Genomic DNA, 20,747 nt, shown 5'->3' on the forward strand with positions numbered 1-20,747 from the left:
ATTACCAAAAACTTTTAATTTTTATAAAATCAGTCTGAAATTATGTGAACCTGAGAGCATCTCCATATTATTGGTTACTGTATGTTAGTGAAATAATAATGTGTTACTAAAGAGCCAAATCCATAACACCCACACAAACTTACTGGAAATATATAGTTAGTTAGTTAACCCTGTATGATGTTTCTGATAGTTTGTGAATTCTTATTGTAGTTCTTTAAATATTACATTTTAATTAAAATATTCTCATTTGTTTAAGAACATAACTGTTTTTTAAACATTTTATACCTGCCAATTATTTGTATTATTTAGATGAGTTAGTTATTACTGTAGGAAAAGAAATGTATAATTTTGAATTAGCTGATATGTAGAAAGTAAATGAAACACTAAATTTTTTGCAAATGATTTAAACACACATAGGTGTCCTTCTGAATTGCCCTAAAGAACCTGTATTCAAGTGTCTCCAAAACAACTGTTGCTGCCTGAAATTGTTATCCAATATACCACCAACATGTTTTGAGTTACAAACTAAATGACAATTGCCTTTGTGAATGGTAGGAAGGGGGAAAACTTAATATTCTTGGTGTTTGCAAACAGCCATCTTAATGATCCTGATTTTGGGCATATGGTTTGTGGATAAAGAAGTCTTAAATTGACATTCTGACCAGCACAAAATATTCACCACCCACTACTAAAAATCTAATAAGCATCATTGTTAAATAATTATTGTTTAGGAGAACTTGAAGGACTTGCCTTTGAAGAAAATTTGATTTAGGACTCAAACCAAAATATTTTGTAGGAAAAATATCAGGCCATCTCCTAGTGTGTTGAGTTTGAATCTGAAGTATGGCAATGGACATAAGCATCCCAGAATCCCTACCAACACAATTTTATATGAATACATTTTAATTTTTTTTTTCAATACTCAGATCAGATCTCATGTGAACAGAATTTTTATGGCAACCCACACCACAACAGTGGAACAGCTGAAACAATTTTGTAAAGCAGAATAGTATGAAATGCCTCATTGCATATTCAGTTGACTAATGTGAAACTGCAGTCAGTCATTTTCTAGCCTGCTTTGTCCTCAACAGGTTCATGGGGGTCTGTTAGTGCATATTGAAAAGTTACGATTATGAGATGCCCCGGCTACATTCCATAAAAGGTGTACCAGCCATGTAGGAAAAGACGCCCAGCATGTTGAAAAGTAATAAGATATTTTGTCTGACTTGAAGCCATCTTGTAATTCCTCAGGGTTTAGAGTAGTGTTGCTTTTGCATCCTTGCATATTTTTGAAACGGTAACCCTTAACTGGAATGCACTTTCAAATATCGATGCATGTTTATTGTAAACCTTGTAATGTTAAGAGTAGTACTCTAGTGTTTTACATACAAATTACCTCAAGCTTCAAAGTCTACATTCAAGGTTTGCCTCAACTTGTTGGTTTTTAATATTTATTATGTATGTATTATTGTGCATTGAAATAATATATTTCTCTCAAGGAGCAATTCTCTTTGTCAGAGTTACCTACAGTGTAGTACTTTAAATAAATAAGGCCCAGTATGTTAATTATGTTTGTCTCAAGAAGCAAGGCTGGTTGCCAGCGTTATCTGTAATAGTTTATATAAATAAGACCTGGTAAGGCATTCATGTTTCTACCCTTGTACCACCTGCTTCCATTTTATGTTATTCTTTTCCACGAGACACAGTACTGAACTACTCATGAAAATTCAAATAATTGATTGAAAAATGTTTATCCATTATATTTGTAGCCTCTACATTAAAATCAATTAGGGTTAGTCTGACAAAAACATGTCCAAATGAATCCAGTGTGATATGCTATAAACACATTGACACATTCTCATTCATAGTAAGTACTTAAATTTGATCTTTAGTAGCCTATAATTATTTTGTTCTGTTGTGTTCCTTCTGTTTAAAAATTACATTAATTATTTTTTTATTGTTAGAGGTCTCACCTCTTTTCAACCGAATACTGTAGTCTTATAGATTAAATCAAGTATATTTTGTTTATTGTGCTAGCATATTGAGGAAGCAGCCTCCATACTATTGTTTATTGTCCAAAATATGAAATTAATGGTGTTATTTGTTTTTAACATATTGATGCATGTCTTTCTTCTGAATGGTTCACAGATTTATACAAAAAAGTTCTAGATCTCACATCAACTACATCAGGAATTGATACTGCAAAACTGTATCCAATTTTGATGTCCTCCGGACTTCCGAGGGAAGCTTTGGGGCAGATTTGGGCTACAGCCAATCGCACTACTCCAGGAAAATTAACAAAGGAGGAGCTCTATACAGTATTATCTATGATTGGAATTGCTCAGGTATTTGACTTATTCTTTGGCCTTAACTTTTTTCACAAAAATATGATTCTTATTGTTGAAATTCTAATGTCTTTTTTTTTCCATTTTTCCCTCTTTTTTTCAAGAGAGGCCTTCCAGCAGTGAGCCTCGATATCTTAAGCCAGTTCCCAACGCCACCTGTACCCAATTTGCCTGCGATAGCAATGTCAATGCCTGCAGTGATGTCTGCTCAGTCTATTATGTCTGTACCCTCTGTTCCTCCACCAGCTGCTTCAGTAGCCCTCGCGACAGCACAGTCGACCTTAGGAATTCCTCTGCAAGCACCATCGGTAGTCCTAACTAGCCAGGCAGCCTTTGTGCCTTCTTTTACTCCTTCCAGTATAGTAAGTAATACAAATGAACTGCAAGAAACCTTAAAACTTGACTAATTATTCTACATTTCTTTGTCACTTTTATCCACTGGACCTCCCACAGAGAGCTTATAGATTTTATTGTATATTAAAAAGTGGTTTGAGTAACAGATTTTGTTTTTTGCTTATTTTTCTAATTATTGACAGGCCTTGGTTAGCATAGTCAATTAATATTTAGATCTACATAATAGGGGTTTTCTATATTAATAATGCCATTATTTCCTTTGTGTGTTATTTCTTTCAATTATGCATGTCTATAAATAAAGATGTGTATATTTTCTATGTTACATATAACATTAAGTCTTAAAATTGGCTGCAAAGGGAATAGTGAACATTCATGTGTTTATTATTTATTCAGAATCTGTCTACACTTTTGGCAGAAAGTCTCTTGCTGTCCTTTCTGTTAACTTTATTTATAGTTACGGCAATGGCAACTAAAATACACTTAATTTAAGAGGCAAAACAAATACAATTTACTGATACAAATAAGGATTACAAAATAGAATTGCCTTTATCTAAACATGAAAGACAGACATTTCACTTTCAACAGTGTTTTCTGTGCCTTGCCACAGCTCCACGTCAGGATTTTAAAAGCCTCTTTCCCCTGAACTGCTGCTCTTATGTGACATGTTTACTATTTTTTGCACATTAGTCTATATCTGTCTATTTTGCACAACTCTAAATCCGAGAGTGTTAGGCCAATCTGAGAGAAGAAAGAGGAATATACTAGTATGCTATCACAGAGTTGTAAAAAGCTTACAAGAACTGAAAGCATTAGTCTACATAAGTATTAGTAATCCATGTACTTTGTAAAGTTTATCCCCAAGACTGCAGTATACAGCAAATTCTTTGGCTGACTGTTTACTGATAATTGAGAGAGAAACTGTTCGCAAGTAAAATGATTAAATCCGTCTAGCTTTCCATTCAAAGTCAGTAACCCTGTTGGCTAAAACCATCAGTTATAGCTTATGTTAAAAGATAAAATAGTACAATACACCCAACTTTCTTTTTAGAGTTCATCACTCTGTGGACTAAAAACGTCACCTTTCATATGAATTCCAGTGTACAATTCCAACCGAAGTAGCTGAGTTCACAGCTGAATACAAATTCTTGTTGTGAACGGTTGGCTAATTGTCATTGATTCAAAAAAAAAATTAACTGCTATATGTTATGTTCTGTCCAGTTGGTTAGTTTGACTTAAGCCCCTTTCGCATGTAGAATGCAGGGATTTTACAAGGAAACCATATCCAGAATGTAATGGTATTTGCTTATTCAGAAACTTTGGAGTCCCATAGTAACTTCTTAATTGGTGTGCTTCACTCCAGCTGTAGTGTGTATACATTTATACCTGTATTTTAGTATTTCAAATTTTTTTTTTTTTTTACCCAGTCATCCAAAACCGATGATGACGACTTTCAAGACTTTCAGGAAGCTCCAAAAGCTGGTTCAAATGATGACTCTTTTTCTGATTTCAAGGGTGAATCACTACGGTCTTTTTCCAACCCAGCAAGCTCTCAGCTGCAGAACAGGTGTGAACAAGCAGGAGTTTCTTCCATTTATTAAATATTCATCTGTATAAGTAGCCTTAACTAAAAAGTCATGATAAATTATTGTTTCACTAAATAGAACAGAAGAATCTAAGTGTTGATTTAAGTATGACCAGTGAAATTAATAATATCTTTACCTATTCAGGGAATATTTTATGTTGTTTATAAATGTAAAAATCCACTATTATGCTAAAAGTTGTTAATTCTGGCAATTTAAACATTCAAAGGGTGTGTGTAATATTTCATGTTTTTTTACACTAGGCAAACTAAATAAAAAAGAAAAATACTTTAACTTAATAGTAAAAAAAAATTTACAAGGATTTTTGAAGAAACAGATGCCAAAAATAATGATTATCAAAAATGGTGATCTTCTTTTTTTTTTTTTTTGATAATATAATTTTTTTTTTTTTACTTGTGCTATTGGAATCTGTTGTAGCTAAACATCAGTAAAGATTAAAGGAGTTTATAGACTGTAAAATATTAATCTAAGAAATGGCTTCATATGATTTTACAAACACTTAAAAAAAAAAAAACCTGTTCCATGTTAAGAATGCATACATACCAGCCTTAGTTGTGTTTTTCAATCTCAAACCTCACTGCCTTTATGGTTTGTATTTCCTACCAACACTTTATAACCTCTTCATGCCCAGTTCTGTTAATTCTGAAGTTTAACTCCTCAGTAAGTTTTTAAAGTAGAATCTTTCTAAAGAAGCAGCAGCATATCCGCAATTTGTTTTTGGGGCTCATAATTGTTTTCTTGGATTCTTGATTGCTGTTGTATTCATTTTTTTTGTATCACACATCCTTCCATGCTACATATGAAACACTGAATCCTTTTGTATATTTGAATAAATTTGACTTATACTCCTTAATAGGTGTGTAGATTTCCTCAAGAGCAAATGCTCTTTGACCAATGATATTTTTTGGAGAGAGATTTAAATTTATATAGATGAAAGATTAAAACAACTGCACAAATGGAATAAATAGAATGAAATAATTTAAGCAATAGAGCACACATAACTCATTTGTAGCACTTGTTAAAATGTTGACTTTTTTAAACATTGAAATATAGTTAAAAGTTGTACTAGCAATTATACCAATTCTTCACATTAGTTGCACCCTATTTGTATGTTTTGTAGTGCAGAATATACTGTTAATTTCAGTTCATACTAATTGATAATGCAGCATTTCTAAAACTCAGTTTATGTGACATTCATGATCTTGCTTAAAAGATGTAATTTCTTACCCAAGTGTTTTGTTTAATTGAAAACAATACATTAGTAGGGTACTTTTCTTTTAGACTAAGTGAAATCCATTGAATTCTTATTGTCGACCTAATGAATCACTTCCACTAAGTTTTTTTTCATCACAGAAACATGATCGTTCAAATTTAACAAATATGAAGTGTTTATCTTACAGTTTTTATGACTGCCTTTGCAAATGTATGCACACACCAGTAGTTAATATTTTGATATGAAATGGAATAGCAAGGGCAGGAAGAGTTTTCCATAAGTAGCAGTGAATTGTATCGATTACAAAACCTGCACAACTAAGAAGAGTAGGTAACTTGAATTTTTGCACTATGTACAGTATATACTGTACGTACAGTAGTGAAGAAATGTCTTATTTTAGTATAACACTTAAAAAAGTGAAAGTGCTAAATGTAATTGTAAAAATTGATTTGGATATTGCATTGTGTTCATTTTGTATGCATTGTTTGTATATACTTAAGCTAAATCTAGTATGCTTTTTCACATTGCTGTTTTAACTGTTAGTTCTTTCCATCTATCCTTAAAAGGGAGATGTAATGAGTGATCTGGTTAAGTCACATGTTGTGAATTTTAATGTTAAAGCAATCAACTCTCTCTTTTTGTTTGTACCAATGACAGTGTTCCAGCAATGCTGACACCCATCTCAGGGATGTCTGTATCATCATCCGATAAGTATGCTGCCTTCAAACAGCTTTCCACTGATAAATTAGTGGAAGCAGTATCTTTGGCATCAGGTGAGAGTGATACTAAACAGTATATGTGAAACTAAATATAAAAATCTGCGTGCTAAATATTTATAAAGGAAAGATTATTAAGAGATATTCATCATCACTTTTGTTTCATTAATGTGAAAATTCCAAACTGTCTTTGTAAAACTATTGTTTATCCCATTCAATACTATACCATTCTTAATATCAGTTGTTTTATTGGTTTATCTATTTCATTTTATTTGCAAACAATCATCCATTTTAAAATTATTACAACATTGAAAATGTTTATATCATCTCCTTCTTAAATATCTGTCAAAAACAGCACAATTTCAAGCCTTGTTGTCTGTTTTTATACAGTTGTTTGTTTATTTTGGATTTGAAAATATTCTTTTCTGTTTAAATCATTGTTTTATTTTATATTACATATATACAGTATATTAAGGTTTAAGAGCTACCTCTTTAAATTATGAAATAATTTTTAATTGGATAATTTACATTATAAGTTACTTTTTTTTTTTATTAGATTGTGGTGATAAATACAGTGTTTTCCGGGAGCTGGAGCAACCTTTAGAAACCAAGTCTGTTGGTAAGTGAAAATAATAATTAGTGTTATTTATATATTTTAGTACATATTGAAAAGTGCACTGACCATATTATAGGGCAAGTATTAACCCATGGAGCTATCTGTCAAATGACTCAAATTAACACGTTGAAGAGTTTTAGTTATTTCATCATATTTTTAGAGTGCTGGAAAAATAGACATTGGTAGACATCATATACAGGACAGAATTGCCTTTTCTTATAGTTATTTTGTGTTTTTGTGTCCTCTTTAATCTTCAGATTAGGATGTAAATAAATTCAGAACATTAGCATCATTTCAGTAATACTGCTCATATTAATCATTCAAACCAGGAAATTACATTTTTAAGAAACTGGTTAATTAAATATTTTCTTGACTGTAGCTGTTAATATTGCAGTTTAATTGAAGTGTTTTTTTAGAATAGAAGTAATATGTATCCAGCTATTTTCCATAAATACATGCAAGACTAGTACAGGGCATTGCAGCACCCCAAAAACAACCACAACTACACAAGTCCTGGGTTCAAGCAAGTCATTTATTTTGCACAAATACATTTTACAGGCTTCTTCAAAAGGTTGCACAAGCACACTTATCAGCTTCTCTGTGTCTTTGTCCTCATATACTTGACACTGATTCAACTGAAGTGAGGAGGAGTGGCTTTCTTTATATGGGACCTGGGAGTTCTCCATTGCCTCCACATTGCATTCTGGAAGTACTTCTGGGTTATGCAGAAACTCCCTAACAGGAGGGAGCCTTCTCCCCACAGTTCCCTCTGGCAGATCTCCCAAGACCCAGCAAGCTACCTATTGGAACTCCAATTCCCATGAAGCTCTGTGGGGGTATATATGGGATACCCTCCAAATAGCTGCTGCCACTTCTCGGACTTGGGGAGTACATAGCTCTGGGAAACCGTCTCCTTCCATTATAAAGATGTCCCAGTTGGGTAAGCAACCATCTGTCCTAGTCAGGTTGCTGGCAAACCCCAGTGTTCTATGACTTAGTTATATAAAGCTTGTGTGTATGTATAAGTTAATTAACTTTTTAAATTTTTTTGGAAGAAATACATTGAAGGTTTTAATCTGGGTCTGTCACTGATGATACTTGTATCTGTGTTTTAGACTAGTTCTTATTCCAACGCAACTTAGAATGCATTTGTCAAAATAACAGCATCTCCAAGTGCTACATGACACCAGAAAGAAAAAGATTGTGTGAGAACCTAACTTTATTTGTGAAATGTGCTGTGAAAAATAGTGGGAAAAGTTGAATTTTTGTGAAATGTGCTACATTTATGTACAAATAATTAGAATTTAAAAAAAAAAGATGCATGTGGCATAGATAAACATATCTCTAAAGGTCGAAAAAGCTGAGTTCTGCTATACATGGATTGCTATGTATTTTAGAGAGGAGGTACTTTGTTAACTTGTAAATGTGCAGTTGACAGTAACATTTTATCCTTAAGATACAAAAGGTTACCTTTGAAGCTCTTCCTCTAAACAAAGCTAACACTGTAATACTGATCAGAGATATCAACCTGAAGAAATGATTTTGTTGTTGAAAAGAATGTTTGATAAAATAATAAGTGCTTTATAATGTACCATAATACTAATAAACTGTCATTTGAATTGAGGCAGTCAGCTTTGTATTGCCATTTACTGCCAAGTAATTCAGAAAATGTTAACAATTACAGTATTACAGCCTTATGGCCATGAAATTTCTAAAGGGCAATTTTACATGTAATTTGTTAATAAAAGTACATGGTTAGTCCAAGTCTTTTTTTCTGTTTTGGTTTAATTCCATTCTTATGATGGACTTAGTCTAGTACTTTCTTACCATACCTATAGGTTCTGATTTTTAATTTAGGTGCAGATTAATTAAACACAGAATTTGGCAAAAACAACAACACTTGCCACCTACTGCAACCTCTTTAAATATATTGGAGGAGCCATGGTCTACTAACTAATTATATGGCCACAACTCTCTATCTTTTGATTATGCTTCATATCAGATGTTTTAAATACTAACTTAATGGGTTTGAACAAAATCATTTCCTATTTTACCAGTTGGCGATTTGTGTCATGGTGGTTTTATAAACAATAAGTACATTTAAGTGGCACTGTGTTGAGTTCTGGTCATGACATTACAAAATTGCACTGGAGCCGTTGATACCGTACAGTTGAACCAAGTGCATCCTTAGACTACTCTGACAGGTTAAGAGAATTAAAGCTATTTAGACTTGGAAAACAAGATTTCTAGAAGATCCGATGCCGGTTTTCAAAGTTCTCAAAGCTATTTAATACATGAATCCAGCAGAATTCTTTCCATTAAGGAGTGAATCATGTACTTAGGAGAACAATTAACAGGATGTGCATCTGAGGCAGTTCAGGAAGCATTTCTTCATCCATAGTCTAATGGAAATCTGGAATAAATTGCTGGTCATGTAGTTTAAGAAGCAGAAATGTTGACAGCTTTATTAAAAACATCTTGATGAGATATCAGCTACTAACATGTTAGGTAACTTAACAGCCTTTGTAAAGTAAATGTTCTCTTTTTGTTTGCCAATCTTCTTACTTTCTTTATTTTGTATTTTTTTTACTCTTGACTCCAAAGAAACCTGTGTTATGACTTTTTGACTGGTTCTTGAAGCTGTATTTCCCATTGTCATTTTGTAAACAGTTCTGAGGCACCATATGCCATTCTCCTTTTATAGATGTGAAGTACCTTGTGTATGTTTTAATTAGCTGATTATATTAAATGTGAGTGTGCACAGCAGGAAAACAGTGGAAGTATTGATTGTTGTTCATCTAGGCAGTGACAACTTCTTTAGACTGGAAACACTAATCAATCAGAGTTCATAAATAAAAATGAATATGATACTCAAATTATACTCTAGAGACAGTGTTCAAATATTGTCCTCATAACATTTTGTTTTCCCAACTCAGACACCCTATACTTAGCTTAAGAAGTCATGAAGTGTTAATTGATTTTAGAAGTAATGCATCTTTAATTACATGAAAGAAATTGCAGATGATCAATAGAGGAAAGTTAATAAACTTTATATTGGATAAACCAATCCTATCACATTGATGTTTGTTCAAGTTACCCCGGCTGAGGACCTGTTTCCCTGAACTTGCATATATTTTTAATTTTTTACTGATAGCTTCTTCCTGTATGACCACTGTGGTCACATAATGTAACAAATTGCTGGTTCTTTGCAGCAGTCATCAGGCTGTGTAGAATCCCCATTTGAGAATCGTTATCTTTATTGTTCTTTATGCAGTGTTTCTTTGACAAGATACAGTAGTGTTACGGCAATGTATAAAATGTGGACATTGTATAGAATACCTAGGCAATATATAGAGTTCCTGGCATTTTTGGGCAAAGTATGAAATATCCAAATTCTTTTAATAGTATTTATACTTTACCTAGGCATTATATAGAATGACAAATGCTATTTAGGCAAAGTATTAAAAGAGAGTCATGAAAAGGACTTCATTAAAAATTATATAAATGAAAAAAGAAAACATCAAATAAATTACAGATCTTTCTTACTGAAAAAAACCTAAAAGAACAAAATTAACCTACTTGTTGCAACAAGGAAGGCTTGAATGGCAATTTGAATTGCACTTCTTTGCTTATTTGCATTAGCAGGAGTATTTTATTCTTTGCCGGTTTGCCTTTTGGCATTGCATAGAATGCCTAGGAAATGTGTGAAATATTAATCATTTCATATTTTGACATCCAGTTTTAGGCAATCTATATATTGCCTAGGCATTCTATACAATGCCTGCCTTTCATACATTGCTGGTAACATATATACAAGGGAACACACTGTATACTGATAATGTTTACTATGCAGAAAACACAGATAAAAAGTTGTTTTGTGTTTTGGGTAATGTAGATTTGAACTTAATGTGCCATATAAATAAAGAACAACATTCTGTATTTCATAATATATATGGAATAACTAAATCGGTCACATTTATGTCCAATTTTACAAAGTTATTTCTTTATTTATTTGAAAGATAGTTTCACAAAATTTTTTTTTTCATTAATTAAAATTTTGAAGTCCTTGTTTTATTGTAGTCTACATTTAATTGGTGCCAATATAGCATGGTGTCAAATGCTTTAATTTAAAATGAAGACCTTAATGCTTGAAGCTTTAAATATATTTATAATTGGTGCTCTTATCACTAATCAATGTGGATCAATATGTACTTTCCACTGAAGTTGACAGCTCAGCTTTAGTTCTTGTTTCTTTCTAACAAACCTATTCACTTTGGGTTTTTTTTTTTTAATCGTTTTAACTAGAACACTTTGCAAATGGACACTCTTTAAGGATGGCCGTAAGTTGTGGATTGCTGTGTTGTTTTTTTATTTACTGTTCATGCTCTAATTTATCTTTTTTCTAAGGGTTTCTGTGTCTTAGTTGTATTTTTGGAAGATATTATTTTCACTTTATTTTCAGCTCTTGAAAGACATGTGATGGCAATTTGTAAATGTTTAAAGAATGCTAAAATTCATCAGGTTTTGTGCTTTTTAGAATCATTAGATTCCTGGAAATATATTTGAATTTAAAAATTGTAAAGAAATATTCCATGACAGGTCTTTCTGTTTTATGCCTGAATTAAACCACTAAAGCAACATTCTGTAAGTAGTTAAGGCTCCTCACCTCCTGGTCTCTTTGATTTCTATGACTTCATTGAATACTTTTAAGTTTGGTGTGCTTACCATTACTTTTAGAAGTTTCTTTACCTCATGTTTGCATGGACTGCTGACTAATATATCCATGACAATTATAAGAAGAGGCTGTTAATAGGTTATTGCACTTATCAAAAGGGCGACTGTAAGAGCACTGATTGAATAGAAATTGAAAAGGAAATATAACATAAAATCTAGCATTAAAAAAATCAGGTTTTGAAGAAAGATATTTTTGGTTTAAGGCTGCATTGATTATTTTGACAAGTCTCTCTTTTATAAAAAAAATCTTGGAAGGTTAGAAGGAGACAAGATGCAATTTTCTCAGAGAGACACTTTCACGTCCCGCAAGACAAGTGTTTGTGCCAAGAGATTTAACCACGGACGGGGCCGGAAATAAAACAAAGATGACAAAGTAGATTGTCATAAAGAATTCAGAAACGTTGGCACTGTACACATGCAGAGCAGGTTAGAGATAATGGAAGTACGAAAATTTGAAAGTCTCAGAAAAAAGGATAATAAAGATCACATTAGCACAATCAAATGGAAATTATTACTCTGTGAAATAACGAACCGTGAAAAAAGATTGAATATATTGTTTTGGATTTAAACTTTAAGACGGAGACTTGTAGATCGTATAATTCGTGTTGCCATCAGGGAAAAAAAAAGTAGTGTTTCTTCCCAATGAAGAGGCGTATCCTCAAAAATTAAAAGAAGAACATTTCTTGTAGAGAAAAAGAAATGAGATTCACTCATTGGCAGTTATACGTTGCGTTGTCATGATGTAATTCCAAACACAGAATCAAAATTCAATGCGATATTGATGAAAAGGTAAAAGCGAAAAGAGTTTGAATATATGGACATATAATCATGGCCAAAACTATCAGCACCCCTGGAATTTTGACAGATATGACAGAAGTGCACCGTGTGAGATGCAGATCAAGCAAAGAGGAGGTTAAAAATAATGTATTACCATTTAAGAGGGAGTTTCACATTCAGCCTCCCTGTTCATAACGTGAGCAGCAGAGATGCAAAGTGGCTGGTGCATAGCTCAGGCCATTGGAGTTGGGGGGGTTGGCGAGCGAAGCCCCATAGTAAATAATAAATATTAAAAGTGTAGACTTTAATGTATTAGGAACTTTTGTTTGATAGTATAGTACCAAAGACTGACAAAATAACATTATTGAATTAAAAGCATAAAGTCTATTGATATGTCAGAATTGTAGTTCCAGTACATTACTGGTCAAAAGCTTTAGAATACCTCAGTTTTTCCAGTAGTTCTTCACATTTAAACAGTTGAAAAGTAATGAATGACATAAAGAGGTGAAAAGGTAAGCAGTAAACTGCCAGAGCTTTAAATTTAAAATTTAGGTTAGTAAAAACTGAAGTTTCACACATTACAAATGGGTGAGATTCAGGGAACAGCTAATAGGTTACAACCTACAGATGTTGTGCTGCAATTCAAGTAAATTAGGCCTTGTAAGTTAAAGCAAACGGTTTGCACTGGTGTTCCAGCATCTGTTGATCACTTAAAAACCCTCTGTCTATCTTAAAGCAAATCTCAGTTTCTACTGTGAAGAGACCTTGTATAACAGGTTTAACAGGGTGAGTGGTAGTAAGAAAGCCTTTCCTTAAAGGACAAAAATAGGACCTTGAAATACCGGCTGTGGACTGCTGCATGAATGGAAGAATTTCTTATGAACCAATGAATTAAAAATTTGAAATCTTTGGTTCATCGCGCCATAAGCCATTGAGTTGGTTAGAAAATTGTTCCTCGATGTGTGACACCAACAGTCAAACATGGAGGAGGAAGTGTGATGGTCTGGGGTTCTTTTACTGGAGGCAGAGTTAGTGACCTGCATAGAGTGACGGGCATTCTTATTCAAAAGGGTTAACCACAGTTTGGCTGTTATATAAGCAAAAGGTGGCTGTGAGCTTTTGATCTGACAGGAATATACTTACAAACATTGATCCAGCATGCAGCTAAATAAACTTTGACAGGTGTATGTGTTTCTAGTATGTGGCCAAATATACATTTTAAAGTCAGAGGTTTGCATACACTTGGGGTGAATTCTTTAAAACCCCATTTTATAACCCCTACATTGATTTTATACTAACAAACATCATTTTTGAAAGTTTCCTAGCTTTTTAAAGGCACAGTTAAAGTGTATGTAAACTTGTGACCTACTGGGATTGTGATATAGTCAATAAAAAGTGAAATATTCTGTCTGTGAACATGGCTGGAAAAAAATAATTGTGCCCTGCACTAAAATCTGTGGAGGGGTTATAAAGTGGGTTTTCAAGAATTCATCCTAGGTATATGTAAAGTTCTAATTGTATATGGATACCACTCCATATTATTGAGTTTGAATGTTTTAGCTGCAATCATTGTTAACAGGTCTATAAAATTAAGAATACAGTCATGCAGTTTCCACTGACAAACACTGACAGTAGAATGAGTCTCAATTGCTTTAAATGTGGTGCTGTCATACAATGCCATGTTTTACACAAATCAATATCAGAAATTTTTGCTCTGCTACGTCTGCCTCGGTCAACTGTAAGTGCTATTGTTGTATAGTGGAAACTTCTAGAAGTAAAAACAGCTCAGCCACAAAGTAGTAGATCACACAACCTCATGGAGTGGGACCGCAGAGTGCTGAAGGGCATAGCAAGTAAAAATTGCCTCTTCTCTGTTGCATTATTCATAATAAGAGTTCTGAACTGCCTCTGAAAGCAACATCAGCCCAAGAACTGGGCATCAGGAGCCTCTTGAAAAGAATTTCAGTTGCTGCACACAAACCTTAGCTGGAGTGGTGTAATGCATGGTGCCATTGTTATGTAGAGTGAAGAATCATGTTTCACTCTTTGGTAGTCTGATTAACAGTTCAGGTTTGGCGGATGCCAGGGGAACCTTCAAGTCTGCATAATGTCTACTGTAAAGTTTGGCAGAGGAGCGATAGCGGTCTGGGGCTGTTTTTCAGGGTTAGGTCACTTGGTTCCAATGAAGGGTACTGTTAGTGTTAAAGCAGTCAAACAAAGTTTAGATAATTATATACTCCCACCTTTGTGGCAACAGTTTGGGGAAGGCCCTTTCCTATTGAAGTGAATATAGCGTAATTTACAATTATCCTTGTAGAAAACCTGTAGCAAATTGTCAAAGCTCAGAGTTATATGAAAGCTTTCTTCTACCGAATATCTTTAAAATTTGTTTTTAGATTTTATCACTGATTCAGTGCTGTCAGCCTTATCATTATAAAAATATATACAGGCAGTCCCCGGGTTATGTACGAGATAGGGACTTTAGGTTTGTTCTTAAATTGAATTTGTATGCAAGTCAGAGCAAGTAAATTATTTTAATAAATGCTGTTGTTGACCGACTGTAACCAAGTGCTCTGCCAATGAATGATTTCTACTTTATTTTCTATGGTGATGGTTTTTCTCCTCTTTACTGTATCACCAGCACTTGCACCAGATTTGTGTTCAAGAGACATTGTTGAAGACAAAAGGTTAAGATGAGCTTTTCTGCACAGCACTGTACACACTCTCACAGCAGGAAGGCACCTCTCGTCCGCACGTCTGGTGTACTGACGAGAGACAGCTTCCTGCTATGTACATAACAGTACAAGCAGGCCTGCTATCGAGAATAAATGGGGGCAGTGAGGGGCAGTTTACCACATGCCCACCACATAGTTACCTCCACTTGCATACTGTATTCTGCCTGCAGTGTCAGCCCACCAAGAGCGAACAGGGTGCGGCCAAAATCGGGTAGTGAATCGCCCACGACTGCCCCCATTCAATAGGCAGGCACCCGAGGCACTCTACAATGCTGCCCCACGCCGCCCCATTCACCCTTAGTGGGCTCCGTTCAGCCACAACCGGGTCACCACTTGCAGCATAACTAGCTGCCTACCAAGAACGAAACAGGGCAGCCATTCGAGGGACACTGCAAGTCTGTGTAGTGGGCGGGCAGTGAAAAGCCCCTGTATGCCCCATCCAGCCTCTGTCCAGTCAGGAGCAGTAGCTGCGGCGGCATGGTGGCGGGTAGCGAACCGCCCCTGTATGCCCCATCTAGCCTCTCTCCAGTCAGGAGCAGTAGCTGCAGCGACATGGTGAGCGGGCAGTGAATCGCCCCTCTCCGCCCCATCAAGCCTCCATCCTGTACACGAGTGCTTGCTGCGCACCCAGCCGTCCACTGAGAATGAATGGGGTGCGGTCCCCATCGCCCCATTCATCAACGGAGCTGCCCGAGGGACACTACACTGCACAAGCAGTGAACTGCCCCCCTCCAGCCACCACTTGCAGTGTCCCCAGGCCGGTGATGACAGAGTGGCAGTTACTGAGGAGCCTGCGCCGCATCCCCCAGACAGATGAAGGAGCAGCTGCGGACCTGTTCGTAAGTCGGATGTCCGTAACTCGGGGACTACCTGTATACATCTGGGTTTTCAGTAAATATGCAGCTTGTAAAATTTTTTTTGATATAATAATCAACCAAATGAATTAATAGAACTAAAAATGTTATAAAAGTTGGGATGTCTAATTAGGATGCCAAACCAAAGGTAAAAGTTACACCACAAACAGAACAGCGTCTAATCATTTCTCCTAAAGTAACTGTTTTAAAAATGAAAGAAAATAATATGAAATGTGATGGTGCAAATTTGTTGAATACCAGTCATTAACAAGACACACAATTTTAATTACCATCATAACTGCTTTCAACCAGGTAGTGTTAAAGTTTCGTCCAATGATGATATTTCTGACTTTTGTTTTTTTAATTTATTTTTATTTTGTACTGAAACATTACAAGCAGGAATAACAATAGCAGCTTTCTAAGTCTTCTTTTCTGTGGACTATTGGCTATGGGATAAACTGCATTACTTTTATTTTTGTTTTCATTTTTGTTTAGTAAGGCCTTGTTCACACGGGCGTTAAAATCGAGCGTTTTTTTGCGTTCGTAGCATCCGGTGAGCGGATCAAGCGCCGAGTGTTTTCTACATGTAGGAGTCAATGAGAGTGTTCACACGGGCTTTGGTGACGGCGCTTGTCCGCAGCGCTTTATACAGCATCAAAAACGTTGCATGCAGCTTTTCTTGGTGTTCAAAACCCAACGAACGCAAGGAAACCGCTTCTAGTTCGTTTTCTGCGCGTTTATTTTACGCTTCGGAGGACCGGATATTTTTATGTTTTCATATACAACATATATATTTTCATATCGCTTATTTTATTTTATTGTCTCATGTAATTTGTAAACCATGAACCTATTAATTTATGTTCTAATATAATATTTGATAACGATTATGTAGGGGGGGCAATCCATGGCGCTGGGCATTTCAGTGCATAACACCGGTGTAAGCGCACACTCGACTACTGTTTCCTTACCTCAAAGTGACAAGTAGTCTCTCTTCGGGGCTAACACCAAGTCGCATATTGGTTGATTGGCGTGCAATGCGGCATTGCACCAGCTGCAGACAATCAAAAGTGGAAACCGACATCCGACAGTAATTAAAAAACTTGCGCGGAAATTTTCGCATTTCTTCATAAAGCACAAAAAAAACTTCCTTTAACCCAACGTTGTGCAGTCAGAGGATGAACCCAGTAGCGGCGGCGATTTTTTCTCTCCCTACGCCAGATTACAGTATTTTTAAAACAAGAAGATTAATATCTAACATAGCAAAATGGTCCATATTGAAAGGAGGCTCCTCAAATAAAACGACAAGGGCTTTCATATCCAGTTCCCGACACTGCCTCCACAGGTTAACACACAAACTACAATTTGGGCTGCAGGCTGGCGTTAGACAGAGACAAACGAACGCCGGTGTAGAAGTCAATCGATCGCCACCACAAAATGCAACATAAACGTCTAGGACGTTCAGAGCAAGTTCGTTATCCAAAAACTTAACGCCCGTGTGAACAAGGCCTAAGTGAATTGAGATTCCTAATTACAAGAGTTTTGGGTATTCTATGATAAGTGTGTTGTAGAAGCATTTATAAATACTTTGTCCTGGTAATCTTTCAGTCTGTTCATGTTATTGCAATTAGAAGGAAGTCAAATAAATGACCATATTTCTTTTTTGATTACAGTTTAGGATTAGGATAATGCAATTTGAATTTATGAAGTAATAGTAAATTGTAATAGCAAGATGTTACTTCAGTGTTTAATGAAAGTGAAAAGTAATGTTTCACTGGGTAAATGCAGTGGCTTAGTTTCAACCAAAATATCACTGTCATCCTCAGTGGCCTTGTAAAGTCCTATAAATACTGTAGAGAATTAAGGATTAAAGAACCTTGTTAAGAACACTGGGTTCAAAATAGGAATTGCCCAGCTAGAAATGCAGTAATTGCTATGGCAGTAAATGTAATAAAATGAATACCCACATACATTATACATAATGACAGTTACAGAAATGAAAATGCATGTACTGTATATTCAGATATGTAATTTAGAATCATTGAAATGATAGAAATGTATATATCATTGTATATTTGAACCTGATCTTCAATCTTTATGATGTTTTAATTCCATATTGTTCACCCCTATATCTTTTTTTTTTTTTTTTTAATTTTTATTAATTTTATTACAATCCATACAAAGCAATCAAGATTTTACAAAAAGAAAAATTGAGTTAAGAACAGATCGATCCCCACCACTATATCTTTGCTATGTGAGCAAAATGTGTGGCACTGGTCTTAATTCAAAGACTACTGTTCTTTTCCTTGATATTTGCTTTTGCTTTGGATTTTTTTGGAACACGTATCAATGCTGTATTAAAACGACACATTTTTATTTGATTCCTTGAAGGAAATCAAAAGGAAATATACTTAAGACTGCATTGTTATATCAAGTCCAAAGTACAAAATAAAAAAAAGAATTATTTCTCACAAAGCATTGACTGTTGTATGTTTTCACGTTGGATAAAGTTATCTGCTGTGTACATAACAATAATGTTGTGTGAAAACATTTGTTAGCCTTTTTTAATCTTTTCATAAAGCTATTAGGAATTATTTATCATTTTATGTTTAAGAGTGATTAAATTGATAAAGGACTGCACTTATATTCATAAATGTGCACACTGTTCATCAGATCCCCCAGATGTCAGTAAATACTGCTCAACAGTGTGGAGCTTAGTATAATGTCCTGTCATTTTGACTGTGTTCATGACCTTCCAGCATACATTCAAAATAAAGAACTCGCATTGTAATGGATAATGGATAAAACAAAATGAATTTGACTACTGAATTAAATCCTAATATATTACATCTCTTGCTGTACTCATTGTGCTGTTAAAATAAGATACTCGATTGCCTATTTTTAAACATGTATTTTTTTTTTTTTGGTAGCTGAAGGATTTGCAGACTTCAAGTCCTCAAGCACTGATGATGGCTTCACAGACTTCAAAACAGCCGACAGCATCTCCCCTCTAGAGCCTTCAGAATCAGCCAAGACTTTCCCAAAAAATTTCCCCTCTCCGTTTCTTCACAACCAGCCTATACAACAACAATTGCCACCCAGTAAAACTATTCCTCAACCCAAACAGCCCTTAAACATGACAGACCTTGATCTCTTTTATGGTTTGGGGTCATCATCATCAATGTCACAGTCATCTTCTGCTGTTGCCACCACTGTCACAGCTAGTTCTGTTGGTAAAGTATCTGTAACAGAGGCTAAGCCTATTACTTTACCAGCTCCTTCAGTGCCCACTTTAATGGCAGGAACCAGCAACAAAAAAATCCACAGTGGTGTGGATGACTTTGATGATTTCACATTGTTTGGCACCTCATCTGTGGTCGCTGCTTCAAGCAGTGAGGATGCTCAGGATGACTTTGCAGACTTTATGGCATTTGGAGGGGCCCCCTCTTCAGGTGGTCTTGATGAAAAATCATTAGAAGAGAAGTCAAAAGTGAGTACTTCATCTATAGCTCTGGGAGAAGTACCCCAGCAGTGGCAGCAACAGCAGTCTGAACAGTTGTCGAACAAGTATGATGTATTCAAACAGTTTTCCTTAGAAGCACCCTCTTCCTTAAGCTTTGATGACCCTAAGGATGGAGGTGTTACTATTTCAGGAGTATCACTATTAAAGGGTGATATTGATGACTTTGCAGACTTCCAGTCCACTTCCAAATTGTCAGCTACCTTATCTGTCTCAGATAGGAGTTTGGTGGACAAAGTGGCGTCCTTCAAGCAGACGAAGGAGGACTCTGCCTCTGTCAAATCACTGGATCTACCTTCTATTGGGGGTAGCAGTGTGGGAAAGGAAGATTCAGAGGATGCTTTGTCTGTCCAGCTGGACATGAAGCTCTCAGATGTTGGTGGAGATCTCAAACATGTCATGTCAGACAGCTCACTGGATCTGCCAGCAGTCAGTGGTCATCAACCTCCAGCAGCAGGTGAGGAACTTGTGCGCTTGCTTTGGTGAAAGCAAATGCTATCACAACATTAGAGTAATGGATATTTTATTATTTTGAGAACATTTCACTCTCTTGTGTTTTTCTGCTTTCAGTATTACATTTAACTGTCAATGGGCATTGTTTAGTTTGTCTCCATGCCGATGTGGTAAGAAATATAGTGTTCCTCTGTTCAGATCCTTCTGCTGATAAAAATAAAAGTGTTCCTTCTGTAGCTGCCAGAGGATAGCATAACATTCCCTAGCCTATTTAGACCATTTCATTGTCCCTCATTTAAGTTTAACCTATCCTGGCAGCACCAGGCATAAAGTAGGACTGTCTTATATTTGCCAGCTAACCTAACACAGAAAATGTTAAGGGGCATGAAAAGGAAACTGGAGTATCTATTGAAAAACTTCATGTAGACACAGGGAAAGCTTGTAGACTCCACATAGATAATCACAAGGAGTTTGACTCAAACCCATAACACTGAATACAGCACTTGATTTGGGGGTAATGTCCAACTTTTGAAGTCAAAATAAAGCTTGGCATTTGGTAACTAATATTTCATTACAAATATACATTTATTATTGTAATACAGATAATTATAACTGAAATATTAAAAAACAGGTTGTAAACATTTCAGATGTGAGGAATTATGATCCAATACAAACTGAATACATCTGATAAACATCTGATCAATTGATTTTCATCTCCAAAGGAGATTTGTGAAGGAAACAAGTTGTGCCAAACAGAATAGACTTCTTTTTCCTTAACAAAGAGGTCTTTCTACCACTTGGAAATCTCCACACCTCAGTTCAGCTGAAAAAA

At 35.3% G+C, this 20,747-nt stretch overlaps 1 protein-coding gene across 7 annotated transcripts in view; it reads left to right on the forward strand.

Moving 5' to 3' along the window:
• synrg (synergin, gamma) overlaps positions 1-20,747 on the forward strand; it is a 100,633-nt gene that overhangs the window by 42,113 nt on the left and 37,773 nt on the right. For all 7 annotated transcript variants that reach the window (XM_039757263.1, XM_039757262.1, XM_039757264.1 and 4 more), the window contains 6 exons: positions 2,149-2,345; positions 2,450-2,707; positions 4,124-4,263; positions 6,171-6,286; positions 6,786-6,848; positions 18,873-19,919. In XM_039757263.1, coding sequence (XP_039613197.1) covers positions 2,149-2,345; positions 2,450-2,707; positions 4,124-4,263; positions 6,171-6,286; positions 6,786-6,848; positions 18,873-19,919 — 1,821 coding nt within the window. The remainder of the gene's footprint in view (positions 1-2,148; positions 2,346-2,449; positions 2,708-4,123; positions 4,264-6,170; positions 6,287-6,785; positions 6,849-18,872; positions 19,920-20,747) is intronic.

This window comes from Polypterus senegalus, chromosome 6, assembly GCF_016835505.1.
Source record: "Polypterus senegalus isolate Bchr_013 chromosome 6, ASM1683550v1, whole genome shotgun sequence".
NCBI lineage: Eukaryota > Metazoa > Chordata > Cladistia > Polypteriformes > Polypteridae > Polypterus > Polypterus senegalus.